This window comes from Staurois parvus, unplaced genomic scaffold (assembly GCF_062004578.1).
Source record: "Staurois parvus isolate SC_StPar_1 unplaced genomic scaffold, SC_StPar_1.0 ptg000096l, whole genome shotgun sequence".
NCBI classification, from domain to species: Eukaryota; Metazoa; Chordata; class Amphibia; order Anura; family Ranidae; genus Staurois; species Staurois parvus.
The window spans coordinates 17,822,947-17,843,363 of record NW_028317892.1 but is presented as its reverse complement, the minus strand read 5'-3'; the positions used below and the strand labels follow the sequence as shown (position 1 = coordinate 17,843,363).

At 42.2% G+C, this 20,417-nt stretch overlaps 1 protein-coding gene across 1 annotated transcript; it reads left to right on the top strand.

Annotated features, from left to right (window-relative positions):
- Positions 1-1,722: 1,722 nt before the first annotated feature.
- DNAJC25 (DnaJ heat shock protein family (Hsp40) member C25) lies at positions 1,723-10,033 on the top strand. Its single transcript, XM_089670948.1, has 4 exons — positions 1,723-2,099; positions 6,655-6,807; positions 8,027-8,497; positions 9,836-10,033. The coding sequence occupies exons 1-4, from the start codon at positions 1,764-1,766 to the stop codon at positions 9,956-9,958; spliced, it is 1,083 nt and encodes a 360-aa protein (XP_089527074.1). The 5' UTR covers positions 1,723-1,763; the 3' UTR covers positions 9,959-10,033.
- Positions 10,034-20,417: the final 10,384 nt, after the last annotated feature.

The window sequence follows — 20,417 nt, the reverse complement described above, 5'->3', positions numbered from 1 at the left end:
CTTGTGCCGGTGGAACTTTGCCCCCTCATGCCGGTGGTCGGTGGAACTTTGCCCCCTCGTGCCGGCGGTCTGTGGAACTTTGCCCCCTTGTGTTGGTGGTCGGTGGAACTTTGCCCCCTCGTGCCGGTGGTCGGTGGAACTTTGCCCCCTTGTGCCGCTGGTCGGTGGAACTTTGCCCCCTCGTGCTGCTGGTCGGTGGAACTTTGCCCCCTCGAGCCACTGGTCGGTGGAACTTTGCCCCTATGTGCCGGAGGTCGGTGGAACTTTGCCCCCTCCTGCCGGTGGAACTTTGCCCCCTCGTGCTGGTGGTCGGTGGAACTTTGCCCCCTCGTGCCGGTGGTCGGTGGAACTTTGCCCCCTCGTGCTGGTGGTCGGTTGAACTTTGCCCCCTCGTGCCGGTGGAACTTTGCCCCCTCGTGCCGCTGGTCGGTGGAACTTTGCCCCCTCATGCCGGTGGTCGGTGGAACTTTGCCCCCTCGTGCCGGTGGTCGGTGGAACTTTGCCCCCTCGTGCCGCTGGTCGGTGGAACTTTGCCCCCTCGTGCTGGTGGTCGGTGGAACTTTGCCCCTACGTGCCGGAGGTCGGTGGAACTTTGCCCCCTCGTGCCGGTGGAACTTTGCCCCCTCGTGCCGGTGGTCGGTGGAACTTTGCCCCCTCGTGCTGGTGGTCGGTGGAACTTTGCCCCCTCGTGCTGGTGGTCGGTTGAACTTTGCCCCCTCGTGCCGGTGGAACTTTGCCCCCTTGTGCCGCTGGTCGGGAAAACTTTGCCCCCTCGTGCCGGTGGTCGGTGGAACTTTGCCCCCTCATGCCGGTGGTCGGTGGAACTTTGCCCCCTTGTGCCGGTGGAACTTTGCCCCCTCATGCCGGTGGTCGGTGGAACTTTGCCCCCTCGTGCTGCTGGTCAGTGGAACTTTGCCCCTTCATGCCGGTGGAACTTTGCCCCCTCGTGTCGGTGGTCGGTGGAACTTTTCCCCCTCGTGCTGCTGGTCAGTGGAACTTTGCCCCTTCATGCCGGTGGAACTTTGCCCCCTTGTGCCGCTGGTCGGGAAAACTTTGCCCCCTCGTGCCGGTGGTCGGTGGAACTTTGCCCCCTCATGCCGGTGGTCGGTGGAACTTTGCCCCCTTGTGCCGGTGGAACTTTGCCCCCTCATGCCGGTGGTCGGTGGAACTTTGCCCCCTCGTGCTGCTGGTCAGTGGAACTTTGCCCCTTCATGCCGGTGGAACTTTGCCCCCTCGTGTCGGTGGTCGGTGGAACTTTTCCCCCTCGTGCCGGTGGTTGGTGGAACTTTGCCTAGTGGCTTTGCCCCCTTGTGCTGGTGGCCAGTGGAACTTTGCCCCCTCGTGCTGGTGGTTAGTAGAACTTTTCCCCCTCGTGCTGGTGGTCGGTGGAACTTTGCCCGCTCGGGCCGGTGGAACTTTGCCCAGTGGCTTTGACCCCTTGTGCTGGTGGTCAGTGGAAGCTCAGTTATTGTGTTTTTCTTGTAAGACAAAATATATTAATGTACGGGTTGTTTTTTCTAAATTTTTTGTGAAGCACTCAGCAGGTTGGGAGAAAATACAGATATTAACCAGAACTCTGTCGCTCTTTATTGGACACGTGTATCTTGTAATGTATGGTTGTCATTTTCCAGCAGCAGAGAAGCTCTGTGGCACCGTGTGCCATTCAATGTTGCTCGTTGTGTTCATACTAATAAAGTTATTGCGATGTACGGAAGGTCCGGAGGCTCCTCCCCGGTGTCACGTTGCAGCTGGTGGCTGCTGACATGGCGGTCCCGGGGAAGGCGGAGGGGGAAGCAGCTGGATGCGGCACCCCTCTCCTCTTTCCCGGGCCCTCCATGTCCCCGAGACTGTTCTTCCTGCTCCTGAGCCTGGCGTGCCTGGCCGGCCGGGTGTGTGCACTCATAGAGGGACTGTACTGCGGACAGGAAGTGTGCTATGATGTGCTGGGGGTGGACAGAGAGAGCAGCAAGGTGGAAATCGCCCGGGCATACCGGCAGCTGGCCAGGAAGTATCACCCGGACCGGTACCGGACGAATGAGGAGAAGGAGAACGCACACAACAAGTTCCTGCTGGTGGCCACAGCCTACGAGACTCTGAAGGTGAGGACTGCGCTACTGCCTGGGCTGCGCTATACACTCATCAGACTGCCAGCTGTGGCCTTTCTAGGCTTCTGTCTGGTCACATGGACTGCTCTTAGTGGGCCCATAGATTAGTAGTCTCTGCCAGACTCCAGGCACTTGAAGCTGAACTCCAGCCTTAACCTTAGCGCTCATTCACACCGCAATGTATGGGCGTTATAGTGCATCGCATTCTTTGTAACGTCTTGGCGTGCATTTTTTCAATGCTTTTGCTTTGATTGCTTTGGGGTGCGCTGTGTTTTTTTGCACATTTGTACTCTTCTAAATGCTCTGCACTGATAAAAAGTCCAGCATGCACTTACTGGGCAAATGCAACACAATGCGCTGGTGTGAACGGCATTCACAGGGAACCATTTTTTGGTTTCTATGAATTAGGAATGCATTCATAAATGCACCCCAGCACATCTAATGGCCTATACACGATTCGAAAATTTCCATATGAAGAACGATCAAGCGATTATCCATTCGTTAGTATAGTGCTTTCAGCAGCAGGCTCTGAGCTTTGATGACAAAAACCAAGGGTGCAAGTTAGATATTTTTCTTCTTACGTGAATCCTATTTTCGGTTAACGTATACAGATATTGTATGGCAATAATCAAATCGAAAAAAACGCACATGATCAGAAACATCGAACGACCCTACATTTCCTCTTCTGGTACGTAGCTGTTTGCCTATGTCAGATGAGAATTTTTTACTAGTCAATACCATTCTGACTAATTCATGACACGCACTTTTGTGGAAAATCAGATCCGTTGTCCCATAATGTGTACTAGACTTTAGTCTTGCACAGTTAGCTCCTCTCCTGTACTGAACATTATATGAATATCAGTGCACTGGGGACACTAATATCCTCCCCAACGGCAGGTAATACCCCCCCCCCACCCAGAAAAAAAATAGGAATGATCAAAAACCAGCACTATGAAAACAGTCCTAGTTTATATTTAACATCCATAAATGATGTAGAGAATGTATTAGATAAAGATCATTTCTGGACTTTGATTATAAATTAGGACTGTGTTCATAGCGCTGGTTTTAGATCTATCATGTTTTGAACTTGATAACTGATTTCAGTGATTTCAGCACACTATGACTTATTAGACATAGCAGCAGGTGAGAACACGCTTTGTTTCCGGGCTGACAGAACTTCAGCCTCATTTATCGCTATGCTCCTACTGTTCCTGACCTGCTCCTTCTGTTAGATTTCGGTTCTTTCAAATATAGAGGTTCAGCAGTTTTAAATGAACTAGGAAAGGTTTAGAAGGTGGGTTTTTTCTTCTTTTTTTGTATTCTGTGTCTTCTTGGGGAAATTTCCCTTTACATTTTGCCTTGCAACATTTACAGAAAGTTTGAGGGATTCCCTTCTTGGATAATTGTCAGCGAAAGAGGAGCCACTGTTAGAAGATTTCCTTTCACCTCTATTCTGGTAAAAGTGGAAACATTTGGGATTTCTCATCACATTCTAATTCAGTGAGGCTTCATTTAGACTTGCGTTTGAGGAGTAGAAAAATGTGCAGTTGAGCTGCAATTTTGCGACCCACCAACTTCCCCCCCTCAAAGCGGAGCTCCAGTCAAAAATCTAAAAAAAAATAAAACTCCGCAGCTACAAAAACTGTAGATGCTGACTTTTAAAAATCACACTTGCCTGTCCCTCGATCCAGCAGTGTACTGACCGCAGCCAGTTTCACCAGCCATCCTCTCTCCCAAGCGCTGGCGTCTTAAGTGTGGGCACCCGGCTGTGGCCAGTGCCCACTACGCATGCGCGAGTAGCGCTGCATCTTGTGAATAGTCCTGTAGTCTTCTGGGACCTGTCACTTGTTCCAGAAAACTACAGGGGCAGGTGGAAGGACAACTTCCATTTCCGATTGCCTAGGTGACTGCAGCAGAGGTGGGAGCGGGTACCTGTCAAAATCGGGTACCCACTTGCCCCCCTCGCTGTGCAAAGGTGCCAATCTTTAAAGGGGAGTGAGGCCTTAAAGCAGAACTTCCCATTTTGGGTGGAGCTCCGCTTTAAGCTGCAGTAGGCAGCAGATGGTATTTAAATGGCGCGGACACAATGCTTCACACCTGCGGCAAAGTTTATTCAACATGTAGTGATTGCCGGCCTCTGCACACTCAAGCAAATAGGGATGTGCCGTAAATGCCCCACAACCATGTGCATCCACGCAGTTGCAGAATGTTTGTCAGCAGAAAGGGTGTTTAAATGGGCAGCGAGGCAGTGTTGCATCGCTTCCTCACCATTTGTCAGTAGCCTCTGAAGCTTCAGAGGATTTAGACACACGTCTAACTCTACTCTAACCTTGGTAACCAGGACACATAAGGTGAATTTCCTTAGTGAGGGCACACACACACACTCTCAAAAAATACAAACTGGAGTTTCCATAGTTTTCTAAACTTGGTATACACGTATAGTTTTTGTTAATTCTGCAGGCTGAACAAAAAATGGATGAATCTCTTGAATACTCAAACAGCTGCTGCATCTATTTGGGTGCAGCCACTGTTCAGCTGACACGTTTACACTTGACTCTCTTGATTTTTCAGTTATGGATGCTGAGCATTAGCTGGCTGAAATTCATAAGGTGTGTGCCCAGCTTTACTTTATCTATGCTGGGGACACCTAAAGGGTCATCCCCACATGAGGTTGGGAGGTTGAAATTGACAGGTACCCGCTCTCACTTCCACTGTGATTGCCTAGGTGATTGGAAGCGGAAGTTGTCCTCAAACCAGTGACACATGACCGCTCCCAGAAAACTACAGTTTTTGTAGCTGCTGTCTTTTATTTTTTTTTACAGTTTTTTACAATGTGACTGGAGTTCCGCTTTAAGGTGATTGTAAAGGTTAAAGGTTTTTACCTTCATGCATTCTATGCATGAAGGTAAAAAACCCTTCTGTGTGCAGCATCCCCCCCAACCCCCTCAAGACTTGAGCCTGATCGTGATCCAGTGATGTGAATGACAGCCTCGGCTGTCCTGAGTCCCTGCCTCCTCATTGGCTGAGACAGCAAACAGGAGCCATAGGCTCTGTGTGTGAATGGACACACGGAGCAGCGTGTGCCCCCCAGAGCAAGCTGCTTGCTCTGGGGGCACTCAACAGACAGGAGTCACCAGGAGAGCCTGCGGGGGACCTGAGAAGAAGAGGATCCAAGCTGCTCTGTGCAAAACCACTACACACAATAGGTATGTATAGCATATTTAATATTTTATAAAAAAAAATGAACCTTTAGAATCGCTTTAAGTCTTAGGCATAGACAGTGAAGGTAACACTCTTCATGTGCCAAGTGCTTATGTGTATTGAACCGTATAATGTTAAAACAGCTGATTGGCAGTTGATCCAATTGGAATGGCCTCTGTCATCTGCGATTGGGCATGCAAATAGGTTTTCCACTTTGTCAAGCTTAAACAGCTAACTTTTAACAATAGCATGTTTATTAAAGAAAAAATCTAGTAGATGTATTCTCATGTGACACTCTGTGCCAATATTAGTAAACTCTTGAGTATCATACTTGTTTGTTTATATTGCAGTGAAAACTCTGATCCTCTGTAGGGATGACTCACTCTTTGATTCCCATTTGGCAGTGTTCTTTTTTTTTTTTTTTTTTTTCCCCTAGTGTTGTAAGATGTTTATTGGTCCACGTGTGTGAAACTTAGATTCAAAATTGATTTGAAATATATTTAAGCGGCCTAAAAATGTAAGTTTTAAACAGATGTAAAAAAAAATTATAGAAAGTTGCTTAGGGTTTATTTTTAAGTAAAAATTAAATATATATGTATATTTTTTTTTTTTTTTACAGAAAAACTGCAGGAGATTGCTTGTTTTGTGCAGTCACGAATTGCTGTGGCCGCCAACAACTAGTCATTGCCGTGTACAGGCTCAATGGCCGCTGTTAGGCTATGTTCACACTAGCCTTGTTTGCAGGCGGCAGGCAGGCGTTTGGGAAGCGTTTTTACCGCTTCCCAAACTCCTGGGAAAATTCTGCACGTTGCAGCACATGGTGCTGTTCACACGGGAACGTTAGCGTTGCGTTGCAGCAAAACGGACGCCTCTGGTCGAGTCAGGAGAAGTTGAAGCCCCCTATTCAAGTCTATGGTGCCGCTCCACAAACGCCCGGCCGGCGTTTGCGGTGCAATTGCGATGCGGTTGCGGGGTGTTTGCAGAAACACCATTCAAACTTCATTAAAGGCGTTTGTGGGGTGTTTTTAACGCTTTGCAAACGCCTAGCAACCGCCGCTAAACCACGCATGCGGCGTTTGCGGAGCGTTAAACGCTCCGCAAACACCAGACCAATGCTTGTCAAACGCTATAGGGGCGTTTGACAAGAGTTGGAAAAACAGTCAAGTGTGCACGAACCCTTAATCCCAAAAGCAGGAATCAGTAGGTTCCTGCTGCAGGGATTTGCAGCGTGGCGAAATGCCTGTACGCTTGGTGCCTAAAACACATATTACCTTGGTTCAGTTTTATTTATTTCTTATACTTTAAAATGTATTTTTAATCGTATTCTGTTGTAAACATTTCTTGTTAGGATGAGGAAACTCGGAAGGATTATGATTACATGTTGGATCACCCTGAGGAATACTACAGACACTACTACCATTACTATAGTAGGAGGCTGGCGCCGAAGGTGGATGTGAGAATTGTCATCTTAGTTACAGTGTGTGTCATCTCAATTTTTCAGGTAACTCATAGTCCTTTAATAACTACATGCTTTTGCTTAAAGTAGAACTGCAGGCTAGAAATAATCAGTTATTTAAAGGCAGTATTCTGAATAAAGAAACTATTCCTTGTAAACTTTAACCTTTGTCCCTCCTTTTAGCCTCTCCCATACAGCTTCTTTTTTTTTTTTTTTTTTTTTAATAAAGACTAGGGAAGGGATTGAGCTGGACACATTATTCTTGCCTAGGCGAGAATGGCGGCAGGGTGCGGGCTGCATAAAGTGCAAAAAGTAAACAAACCATGAAAAAAACGAAAAAAGATGATTTACATTGTGGTGGGAGAGGGGTTCTAGGAAAGTAATTCTGAAGAGTGAAGGTATGTTTTAAATTTAGAGATTTATTCTTCACTGTGCTTCATTCCCCAACTGTTCTGCTCGTTGGCTGATATCTCCCACAGATATTATCAGGCCATCTTCTGGGATTCTCCGTTTTTCCATTTGGGAGACAGTGACATATGTCTAGGGCAGTAGGAGAGAGAAAAACTGCAAAGTATATAGGCTGTGCTGTATACAGTTGTGCTGGGTAGACTGAATATAATGCATCTAAAAAGGGATTTGTAAATGTGCAGTTTATCTTTAGCAGATATTTTACATTCTTGGTGAGGTCCATTGGTTTTCTTGTGTTTTACAGGACTAGTACTGTGTGTGGGTTTTTTTTTTAAATGCATGTTTAGTGAAAATGTCAGTGGATCTGGCGTTTTTAATATATTGGTAAAAGAAAATTGCTGATTTGATTTATTTTTTTATTGATCATTACTACACACTTTTTGTTTTTATTAATTTATTCAGTACATTTAGACATCTTGTCTGTCAGATCTATGTGGAGTATTCAACAATCCAATACCAGCTGGAAGAGGTACATATAGCTTCATGACAGTCTCATATATGGCCTCTAACCCTGGCCATCCTCCTCAATATACAAAGAGAGACCCAAGATCATTTGACCTTTGTTGTTTATTAGACTTGCTCAAGTGAAGTAGCAGTGTATCCCTGGCTAATAGGAACAGTTGGGTTAAAGGAAACATGGGGTTCATTGCTATTCAAAATTTGATCCTTTATAATCACTTGAATTTTCCTAACAAAGCAGCTTTTTTAGGTTATTTCTTCTTCCATTTTCTTTTTAACCTAAGATAAGAAGTTTTTCTTAATTTTCTTAATTTTTTTTCTTGTTTTTCTTTTTCAGTTTTACAGTTGGAGAAGTAGCTACAATGAAGCCATTAAATACTTAACAACAGTGCCAAAATACCGAATCCAGGCCACTGAAATAGCTAAACAGCAAGGTTTATTGAACCGTGCAAAAGAGAAGGGGAAGAACAGGAGGTCCAAAGAAGAAATCAGGGAGGAAGATGAAGAGATAATAAGGGACATTATAAAGAACAAAATAGACATCAAAGGAGGCTATCAAAAACCACAAATATATGATATCCTACTATTCCAGATAGTTTTATTCCCCTATTATTTCTTCAAATACTTCACCTGGTATGTTTGCTGGGTATATAGGTTCAACATTAAAAGGGAGGAGTATGGTGAAGAGGAAAAACTCTACCTCATCCGGAGAAACATGAAAATGTCACAGTCTCAGTTTGATAGTTTAGAAGATGATCGAAAAAAATTGTTTCTTGAGGAGGAGCTATGGAGACGAGAAATATATGAAGTAAGTAGAGGATGAAATTACAGTTAATTGCACATAATTAGCATTCAAGGAGTTAAAATAGTAATTTTTGGGAAGTTTCTACTAATATTGGCAACACACACTAATATTTTTGTATGTGTTTAAAACTCCGTTCAGAAATGTGCGAGCGCACATGTGGATATGGCAACACACACATTCATGCGGGCTGCCTTACCTGCAAAAATTGCGGGGAAAGAAATTGCCAAACCTTGTTTTTTTAAAATCATACCGCACTGAGCTGATGTGAGTTTGGTGCGCATGAAAACTCACTGGGGGGGGGGGGGGCGATGCATGGGAGTGCCATTGAGAATTAATAGTACCCCCCCTGCACATCTGCTGAAGTGCAGTTTGTTTCTCTGCATGTTGGAAATATGCGCAATTTTCTGCGCATTCCCTGGCCACAGACGTGAATCTAGCTTAAATTTACTTCCTTTATCTTGATAAGAAACTAGCCTTTGGGATCCCATTCCGTTTACGTATTATGAACTTAATTTTTGTCATTACTGGATTTCTTTTTTGGGTTAACAATAGAGGTCTATATATGACCAAAATGGATTATGGGTACATCTATAGGACCCAAAGAATTTATTATTCAAAATCATTGAAATGTACTTAGTGTAACGTCAATTTTTTTTTTTTTCATTTTGGATAGAGTTAGGGAGGAGTATAACCCCTCCCCCCATCGTCCCATTTCGGAGATGTCTCTTCACTTCCTGCCTTATAGCCACAACATGAAGTGAGATGAAATCCCTCCAAAGTGAGGGAATCCCAGCTGTCAAAAGGTTCACAGTGTCGCCATTGGAAGATATTTCCCCTCTTTTACTGTTCAACCCAACATTAGGGATTTTCTTTTACTTTCAATGATAACTGTAAACAGGACAAACAGAGAGGGTGTATCTCCCTAATGGGGACACAGACCACAATAAAAACTGACAGGTGTTCTAATCCCTCTTCACTATCCAAAATGAAAAAAAAATGTTCGCTTTTAGTTACACTTTAAGGTGAGTCCACGGTGGATGCAGTTTGCTACACTTTTGTTCCACCAGTTTTAATGAATTAGCCCCACTATGTAAATGTGTGAGTGTAAAAATAAAATAAAGTAACTGAAAGTCATGCAGCTGTCAGATTAGTGCTTTGAGACCCATCTGTTCCCTGCATATATTAGTACTTGACTTTAATTTGACTGCAGTTTGTGCCATTGGTAGATCCAGCACAGATTACACACGTTGGGCTTGGTAGTTCTTTATAAGATGTTTGCAGCTTGGAAAAGGAAACCTTGGAAAGGAAAATCAAACAATTCTGTTTTGCGGTTTTCCACAGATCTACAAAAAAGAGCAAGAAGAAGAAATGAAGAAAAAGATGGCTTCAGATCCCCGATGGAAGAGATACAGGAGGTGGATGAAAAATGAGGGACCAGGAAGACTAACATTTGTAGATGATTGATTGATTGATAGGCTTGTTCCTTGACAGATTATTTTCTTAAAATAAATTATGAGAGATTTTTGTACCCGCTGCAAAGATGTCATCTTAAACTGCATCATTTCATTTACCCGTGTTTTACAGCAATACAGGCTTATTGAAGTTACCATCATATCAACAAACTATTTTTGTGAAATTGCTGCTCTGTTTATCACAATTCAAAATCTTATACCATTGGGAGTCTACATACTAGGAGAGTGTTAAACAATTAAGAATGTATTTTAATAATCATGATAGTGATCACCTGCAGTGCTTTGCTGTTGTAGTTTTTTTTTTTCTTTTTCTTACAAATACCATATCTTGTAAAGAGAGAGCAGTTTTCATGTTCTTTATCAAGTCATTGGTATTGCAGGGGACATTACAGGTTTAGGACATAATCTATGTGCCGATGTAGTTCCTGCTCAACCAGCTCCACATCCAGAACTGAAGAATGATCACGTTTCCTTTTTTCTGTATAAACAATTTGACATAAAACATAGAGTTGGAAGCGTCTATGCAATTTAGGTTACTTACAGCAATTATGTTTTATGCTTCCATTCACACCTGTAATGATATGCATAAGATTCTCATTGCTTAGTGTTGTCACACATAGGATTATGCACAAAAACATGCAAAAATGGGGTTGAGGGCTGGTCCACACCATGCCCTCACAGAATGTGCTGTGTATTCCTGTATGATTCATATGCAGTTCTCCGCAGTGTGATTTTAGCACATTCATTTTGATTGCACCGCACTGCATGCACTACTTGTAGAAACGCACTGCAACCAGATCACATGGTACTTTTGTACTGCATTTGTGACCTGTTTTTTTAGGTGTCATTAACTTATTATTGACACCCACTGCAGATCACAAATGGACTGCATTTTGAATGTGGTGTGAATCGCACAGCAATGCACTGTGCATTCCTGTGTGGGCGTAGTGTGAACCGGCCCTGAGAGAAATATATAATTTTTGTATGTGTTTTGTGCCAAATTGTTTAAGATGACAACTGAGCACTAAATTGGTGTGTACTGATTCCTTAGTTTATGGCACGGGTGTTTTCATTGGGATAGTCAAATATCAAATGTAAATCTAGATAAATGGGTGGAAAACTCTACAGCTGCCTTCATTTCTGCAGCAAAATCTCAACTCTCTTCCACAGTCATCATAGGAGTGTATGACTGCTCCACTTGCATTTAAAGTGAATCTGAGCCCACAGAGGCCAAAGCAGATTCACTTAGCCCTCCACTGTACTTAAGTACCTTCCTCTTACTCTCCCACTGCTTTGGTCACTAACTAGGAACAAAGGAAAGGCCAGTGCGACAGTGCTGATTGGCTCAGTTGTTCCCTACCTCAGGTATTTCCTGTGGTACCTGATACGGAATGGTGAAGGGAGCAAACTGAACAAAAATATGTGCTGGGGAAAGGGAAGGTATTAAAGCAAACCTGTTGTTTTGCCCTAAAGAACAGCTGTCCCTTATATGTATCTCCTAATCAAACTGAGTAATTATCTGCCTTTAATTTATCTGTGGATATGCATGGGCATAGGAGAATAATGGTCATCATGATGGCAAATGGTGAGCTTGACACTAGACAGCCATTATTCTCCTTTGCTGTAGATCTGTGATCACAGTTGCTGTAACTGGAGAGCAGTGAAATACTGGCTGGCTATACACTAGTGAATTGTGTTCATTTTTTCATTTTAGGAGCATTTGTCTGATTTTCTTACTCTTTGTGGGGTAAAGTCGAAGGTTGTTTTCTACTGCAGTGAAAAACATTTTGAAGGATTTTTTTTTTTTTATTGCGAGTGTGGTTTTCAATTGGGAAATTACATTCATTGCAAAATTGAACGATAAAAGCAAAGAAAAGTACTTTTGAATGACCATCAAGCCATCGATTGTTATAAGAATTTTTTGCTGATATTTGTTAGAAGACCTACTAGTGTATAGGCCTGCTTCAGTCTGCTTTAGAGCTCTGTATCTTAGTTGGCAAGTTTGATTAGAATGATGATGGAAGGGAAGATTTCATATGGTTATCCTTTAAGATATAATGGTAATCATGCCAAAGCATAATGCATGTTGTATTTTTATTACCATGCATTTCTATTTTTAACAAATTTAAAGGAGTTCTATGGTCACAGCACACACTTTGATTTTACAACAGATATTGTAATAGCAAGACAATCTAATATAAGCTTATTTGACAAAAAAAATCTCCTTTTTTGTTGAGTTTTTCCTGTCTGCTGGCCATCTCTTTCCACAACTTTCTGGACGCCCTGCATGCTTTGCAGTTTCTCCTTTGCTTTAAATTTCTAAGGACTATATATCCTATGGTAGAGATTCATGTACTGAGAAACTCCTCTTCTCAGCAACTCTGTCGTTCAGAAGGCATGTGTGACTCTGCAGTGCCTACTCACAGGTCATAGTGAATACCCGTCAGAATTCAAGGAAGCAAATGTGTGAGGATCTTCATAAAGTAAGTTTACCGTCTTCAAGATCATTCAGATTAATAGGAGTAGCATAGAAATGATAAAAATACAATGCAAAAGTTAATATATGATTTACATTTTTAACCATATATGCTTCAACTTTTTTTTTTTTTTTTTTTATTCATCAAGGGTTTTGTTGCACAGTTCCGTTTCATACAGGTAAATGCAAAGAGACAGGAAAGAACCTCACTCCTTTAAATTTAGGACTTTATAGGTATAGGTGCAAGGTCATTCAACACTACACAATTTTCAAGATAAAACCACTGAAGATTTTATTACATATATACAATTAAAACACAATGTGAAATTGCTTAAAAACAATATAAGACATGATATTCAGTAAATCTCAGTTTGTAGTTCCATACATTAAATGTACTGTGTGATGAATCCCTGGCATCTTACTACAGGCATGCTACATGATTGATTTTGCTGTATTTGTTATGCAGTAATTCAGAAAGAGTATTTGATAGGTGTTCATTCTTTAAACATAGCTTGCTTCTAGGTGGTGTTAATTGTGAGGCTATATGAGTTGTCTATTAAAGTGGTAGTAAACATTTTTTTTTTTTAATCTTTACCTACAGGTAAGCTTATAATAAAGCTTATCTATAGGTAAAATGAATATCTCCTAAATGTGCCTGTGCTGTCACCAACACATGTGCTCTGAAGAAACGGCATACCCATGCTGTTCCTTCAGAGCTGTGTGCCTCGGCCGAGACTCCTGCACGTATGCCATTCGGCCAGCCAAGTGGCTGCAGCCTGCGAACCCGGAAGGAAGACTGGGTGAAGATGGAAGCGTCCTCAGCAGTGAGAGCGCTCTGCTGGAGGGCTTCGTTTAACCACTAGCCTACAGGGCACTTATACCCCCTTCCTGCCCAGGCCAATTTCCAGCTTTCAGAGTTGTCACACTTTGAATGACAATTGTGCAGTCATGCAACATTATACCCATATGAAATTTTTATCATTTGTTTGTGACAGCTTTATTTTGGTGGTATTTAATCACCTCTGGGTTTTTTATTTTTTCTTAAGCCAAAAACTACTGAAAATTTTGAAAAAAAAAAGTTTTTTCTTAGTTTTTGTTATAAAATTTTGTAAATAAGTGATTTTTCTCCTTCACTGATATGCGCTAATGAGGTTGCAGTGATGGACACTTGATAGGTGGCACTGATGAGGCACTAGTACGTGGCACTGACGGGCATTGACAGGCATCACTGATGGGCACTGAAAGGCAGCACTGATAGGCGGCACTGATTGGCATTGACAGGTGGCACTGACTGGCACTGATGGGTAACATTGAAAGGCAGCTCAGATGGGTACTGATATGTGGCATTGATGTGCACTGGTAGGCACTGATATGTGGCACTGGCACGAGGCACTGATGAGCACTGACACAAGGCACAGATGGACACTGACAGGTGGTGCTGCAGGGGCTACACTGATCATCAGGGCACACTGATCATCAGTGCCCTGATGATCAGTGTACATGTCGCCTCCGCGGAATGCCGATTACCAGCTCTCCTCTCCCCTCGAGCTGTCAGCGTGATAGCTCAAGAGGAGAGAAATGCCAATAACTGGCATTTCCCTGTTTACATGTGATCAGCTGTGTTTGGACACAGCTGATCACATGACTGAGCCGACATCTTCCGAGGGACACAGCGCACCGCCGATCGCTGCGCGCTCCTTGAGCCGCGCGTGCGTGGTGAGAATGGGAGGACCACCTTGTGTCCGTCATATTACTATATGGCGGGCGGGAGGTGGTTAACCACTTGCCTTCCAGAGGATTTATCCCCCTCCATGACTAGGCCATTTTTTGTGATATGGCGCTGCGTTACTTTCACAATTGAGCGGTCATGCAACACTTTTGGTGGTATTTGATTGCCTCTGCTTTTTTATTTTTTGCGCTACAAAAAAAGACCGACAATTTTGAAAAGAAAATATTTTTTACATTTTGCTAAAACATCCAGTAAATACATTTTAAAAATAAAATTGTCATAAATTTATACCAAAATGTATTCTGCTACATGTCTTTGCTAAAAAAAAAAAAAATCCCAATGCATGTAAATTAATTGGTTTACGTGAAAGTTATAGCGTCTACAAGTGGCAGTATATATACTTTTTTTTTATATATACTAGTAATAGCAGCAATCAGCGACTTACTGGGGTGGGCATACTGACACTGACTAACTGCCATCGCCAGTGACACCAATATAGTGATCAGTGCTAAAAAATAAAAGCACAAACACTGGCACTGGGCAGGAAGGGGTTAACATCTGTGGTAATCAAAGGGTTAACCAGTGTGCTTTACTGTGTAAGCATGCTGCTTTGTATTGCTCTGCTATGCAGAGCAAACCAAAGCGGCATGCCAGAGCTGACGGGAGATAACTGTAATGTTTACATACAGACCTCTCCTCTGTCAGTATTCTTCAGCGATCACCTGGTCCTGGCAGGGAATCTCCGGTCGGGACCCGGTGATTGACAGCCGTAGCCACCAAGGTCGGCGCGCACGCGCCCCTTCCCCGGAGATGCAAAATCACGTATATATACATGATTTTGCGCTGCCCTGTAGCAGTATTGGTGCTATAGGCAGTGGGGAAGCAGTTAAAGGTAAGTCTTTCATGATGTGCCAGTATGCGATGCATACTAGCATATTGTAACGTTACCCTGCAAGTGTTTTTTTTTTCTTTTCTCAAGTTTCCTACTGCTTTAAGGACAGTAGAAACTAAACCTTGAAGCAAAAATTTTGCCTAAATATTACTTTTTGAATAGAGCGAGTAAAGGTTAGGAGACTGTCAGATTTTATTGCCATCTATATCCCTATTGGCGAGGTTCACCTCATTTCTTGTCAGGAGAGGAAATAAAAAATCTCTCCAATGGGAATAATGAAAAACAAAGACATACTTTGAGTGGGTATGGGTTATAATGTCTGATGATGTTTTTTATTGCCGTCTGTATATTCCTGTCCAACTGGCTAAAAACCCTAATTTCATGGATAGGTGCTCCAGGTACAGAAAATGAGGCAGAATGTTGTCAGTAGGGTTGCAGACAAAAAGCTAGCAGGAAGTCTCACTTTTCCCTACTCTATCCAAATCTCAAAATCTTAACTGAAACAAAGTGGCTCAAGTTAAGATTTATAGTATTTGTGCAAAAAATAATAGCACACATGAGATTTATATATGTAAAATGAATATATTATTGGGAATAATATAAGATAAAGTGTGTTACGCTTGCTCAATATACTTAGGCTCCATAAGATTTTACCCCCTTCATGACAAGGCTATTTTTTGCCATTCAGCACGACAATATTTTAACTGGCAACATGCAACACTGTACCCAAATTACATTTTATATAATTTTTTTCACACAAATAGAGCTTTCTTTTGGGGCTATTTGATCACCACTAGGTTTTTTATTATATATATAAAGAAAGAAAATTATGAAAAAAAGAACAATGTTTTCTATTTTCTGTTATGAAACATATCCAATAAAAAAAAAAAAATCTAATTTCTTTATAAATTTAGACCAAAATGTATTCTGCTGCATGTTTTTGGTAAATCCCAGGTTTGGTAAAATCCCAATGAGTGTATATTAATTGGTTTGTGTGAAAGATATACCGTCCACAAACTGGGATACATAAAGCGGGTAGCGTGTTCAATACATAAAGTATTGAACACACTAACTGAAATGTATCTAACACTTCATACAAAAACCTTTTTTGGTAATGGTAGCTTCAATACCTCTCCTGTATGCAGAAACTAGTTACATGCATTGCTTAGGCATGATTTTGGCCCATTCTTCCACACAGTCTTCAAATCTTGGAGGTTCCGTGGGCCTCTTCTATGAACTCTGCTCTTTATTTCTTTCCATAGATTTTCTATTGGATTCAAGTCAGGTGATTGGCTGGGCCATTCAAGCAGCTTTATTTTCTTTCTTTGAAGTCAATTGACAGTTTACTTGGCTTTGTGTTTGGGATCATTGTCTTGCTGAAATGTCCACCCTTGTTTCATCTTCATCATCAGGGTAAATGGCAGCAGATTTTTATCAAGAATGTATTGGTACATTTTGCCATTTATCCTTCCCTCAAAGACATGACATTTGCCAGTACCGAATGCTGAAAAACAGCCCCACACCATGATGTTCCCACCTCCAAACTTCACTGTTGGTATGGTGTTTTTGGGGTGATGTGCAGTGCCATTTGGCCTCTAAACATGGTGTGTATTATGGCATCCAAAGAATGTTGGCCTCATTTGACCAGACTATATTCTCCCAGTATTTCACAGGCTTGTCTAAATGTTGTGCAGCAAACTTTAAATGAGCTTCAACATGCTTTTTCTTCAGCAAAGCAGTCTTGTGTGGTGAGTGTGTATACAGGCCATGGTGGTTGAGTGCATTTCTTATATTTTTTTTTTTATTTTTGTACCTGCTAATTCCAGGTCTTTCTGAAGCTCTCCACAAGTGTTCCTTGACTCTTGGGCAACTCTTCTGATAATTGTTTTCACTCCTCTGTCAGAAATCTTGAGAGGAGCACCTGGTCATGGGTGGTTTAAGGTGAAATGATGTTCTTTCCAATTCCTTATTATGGCTCCGACAATGCTTGCTGGAACATTCAGAAGTTTATAAATCCTTTTGTAACCAATGCCATCAGTATGTTTTGCAACAATACGGTTGCGAAGGCCTTGAAGGAGCTCTTTGCTTTTACCCATCAGAAACATAAGATGTTTCTTGTGTTACACCTTGGTAATGAGACACCTTTTTATAGGCCATCAGTTGCCGTACAGGATGTACGAGCAAGCAGCTATTCTGACAGGAAGCTTCAATGAACTACCACAGTGCCAGGGTAGTTCATTGAAAACTACAAGCCCACAGCCGCTAAGGCTGTCGGGGATTGCAGTTCATTCATTCATTCCTAAAAGTGAACTTATCCTTTAACCGCTTCTGCACCGCCCTATAGCATAAATACTGCTACAGGGCAGCACGGGTGCGCAAAATCACGTATATATACATAATTTTGCTGTTCCGGGTAGGGGGCGCGTGCCCTACCCACGCCGCCATTTGTGGCCTCGGCTGTTAATCACCAGGTCTTGGCCGGTGATTTTCCGCTGGCACTCTCTGAGATTTATCGAAGGGAAGAGATCTGTGTATAAACAACACAAATCTCTCCCCTGTCAGCTCCTGCACACTGCTTTGTATGGCTCTGCATAGGAAAACACACACACAGCGCACAGTGAAACAGCATACAGTTAACCCTTTGAGCACCCCACATGTTAACCCCTTCCTGCCCAGTGCCATTAGTACAGTGTCAGTGCTTTTTATTAGCACTGATCACTGTATTGGTGGCACTGGGGATGTCAGTGACACCACGTCAGTTCCCCACAGTATATATACCGCCATTTTTTAAAAGCTATAACTTTCATGTAAACCAATTAATTTACACGTATTGGGATTTTTTTTAAGCGAAGACGTAGCAGAATACATTTTGGCCTAAATTTATGATGAAATTTGATTTTTAAATTTTTTTACTGGACATGTTTAATAGCAAAAAGTCAAAAATAATGTTTTTTTCTAAAATTTTCAGTCTTTTTTGTTGACATTGATCGTGTAACCAGTACTATGAACCGCAATCTAGACGCATCGGTCATGGGGGGAGCTCAGTGCCCTTGTGAGTCTGTACAGGAACAATGACTTACATGTGTCGATCGTCCACACTAAATGTACTTTGGGAAGTTGGCAAGAGGTTAATTGATCCTATAAATTAAATTGTAGCCCCAGTACACAAGGTGGCCAGAGTCATGTACAACCTTCTGGCATCCACCTAATACTAAAATATCAGGTCTGGATTGCTTTAATCTGTACCCACTTGATCACGAGCCTGTATTGATTGTATTTAATGTGATGTCTAGGATTACTTGAACTAAAAGTAGTTGCTAGCACTTGTGTACATTTACCAACAACAATATGGTCAGGTCATACAGTATTTTACAGGTAAAAAAAGGTGCATTTAATATTTTTTGTTGCAGGAGCCTGTTAAGCATTGCACCAGCGATCAGAAGATCATTGATGCAATGCAGATCTGTCAGTATTCTGCTTTCTTGTACCTCATACTTGGAAGCTGATACTTACAGGAAGACTGAATGAACTACTCACATTGCCATAGTAGTTCAATGAGAACTACAAGCTGACAGCCGCTAGGGTTGCTGGGATTTGTAGTTTTCAATTCACAGAGGATTGAGGTGAGTGGAGCCACCACATTTTTAACAAATTTTGACAGTGGGGGTAGAAGATCCCCCGTTAGCTGTCAAAGTAGGGGAGCGGGGGCTGTCCTTTTGTAACATGTTACACCCTGAATATGGGTGTACGGTAACATGTCATATGTTTTAAAGGTGAATTCTCTTTTAAGCATAAATCTGCATTTCTCCTTTGTTGTAGGATACAGACGTGGCAATTGGATGTTATTGTAGAACATGTTCTGCATACTGTGGGAAGTGCCTCTTTTCTGCTCGCCGCTCATCATTGTTCCCTCTTGACCCAATGGAGTCTCTGCACCTGAATTTTTGTTTGTTTGTAAACATTAGGCTTTGTCCGTTTAATTTGTCTAAGTATCCCCATGCCTGAATTATAACAGGGCAGATGAAAGGGGTCGCTTGGACCAGCAAAAAATTCATGTATTTTAGTTAATATACATTTTAAGTTGTTATTGATACATTTACTTTATGCCCAGTTCACACCTATGTGTGTTTTTGGGCTGTGTTTGCTCGGGCACTGCAATGCATTCGTCTGAATCGGCTGCTGTACCTACATTCCCTTTTTCAAAATGCGGCCCACAGGGAATTCACATTCACATTTTGATCATATGATTTCCTTGCAGTTCCGGCACCCACAAACCGGCTAAGATCGTTGGCGGGGGGACCCAAGAAGAGGAAGATCAAGGCCACTCTGTGCAAAACCTCTGCACAGAGCAACTGAGTATAACATGTTTATTTTAATAAAAAAAACAGACTTTAGTAACCCTTTAAATATAGTGTCCAAAAATGTTATTAAAGTGATCACAGTAGTAAATTGCAACATTTGGGGGTATGCAGGACCCCTTCATCTGGCATGAAATGAAGGATTCCTCTATGGCCCAAAATGTCACAATTTCATGCTGTGATGTGATCACTTTCATAAAATTCTTGGATGCCATCTTGAAGATCCATGGTGTGCTGGCGATATATGTTTTGACCTGAGAATGGGGGAAGAACAGATGAATGGTAGGATCTCTTCTGCTTATTTACAGAACACGATGTGCTATGGGAGAACAACAGATGTCAGAGAGGGAAAAGGGAGACGGGTGTGTGGCACAACTCTTCACACTAGTGACTGCAGGTAACTCTCACAGCACTGGAAGATCAACATCCGGTAGCTATAATGGCAGCATGAAGGAAAGATTTTTACAAACAGCAGCCTCCTGCAGGACATAGGATGCACAGTATTATAGGTAACGTGTTTGGTGCTGATAAATAAATAATAGCGCACACACACATATATATATATATATACATACAGTTGTGCTCAAAAGTTTACATACCCTGGCAGAAATTGTGAAATTTTGGCATTGAAATAGAATATATGACTGATCATGCCAAAAAATGCTCTTTTATATGATCATATGAAGCCATTTGTTATCAAATATTGTTTGGCTCCTTTTTAAATCATAATGATAACAGAAATCACCCAAATGGCCCGGATCAAAAGTTTACATACCCTGGAATGTTTGGCCTTGGTACAGACACACAAGGTGACACACGGGTTAAAATGTCAATTAGAGGTTAATGTCCCACATCTGTGGCTTTTTAAATTGCAATTAGTGTCAGTGTATAAATAGTCAATGAGATGGTTAGCTCTTACGTGGAAGCACTGACTAGGCTAGATACTGAGCTATGGGGATCAGAAAAGAACTGTCAAAAGTCCTGTGTAACAAGGTA

Coding starts and splice junctions, on each gene's coding strand:
- DNAJC25 (XM_089670948.1), top strand. CDS start 1,764: ATGGCGGTCCCGGGGAAGGCGGAGGGGGAAGCAGCTGGATGCGGCACC. Junction 2,100..6,654: donor CAGCCTACGAGACTCTGAAG/GTGAGGACTGCG, acceptor ATTTCTTGTTAG/GATGAGGAAACTCGGAAGGA. Junction 6,808..8,026: donor GTGTCATCTCAATTTTTCAG/GTAACTCATAGT, acceptor TTTCTTTTTCAG/TTTTACAGTTGGAGAAGTAG.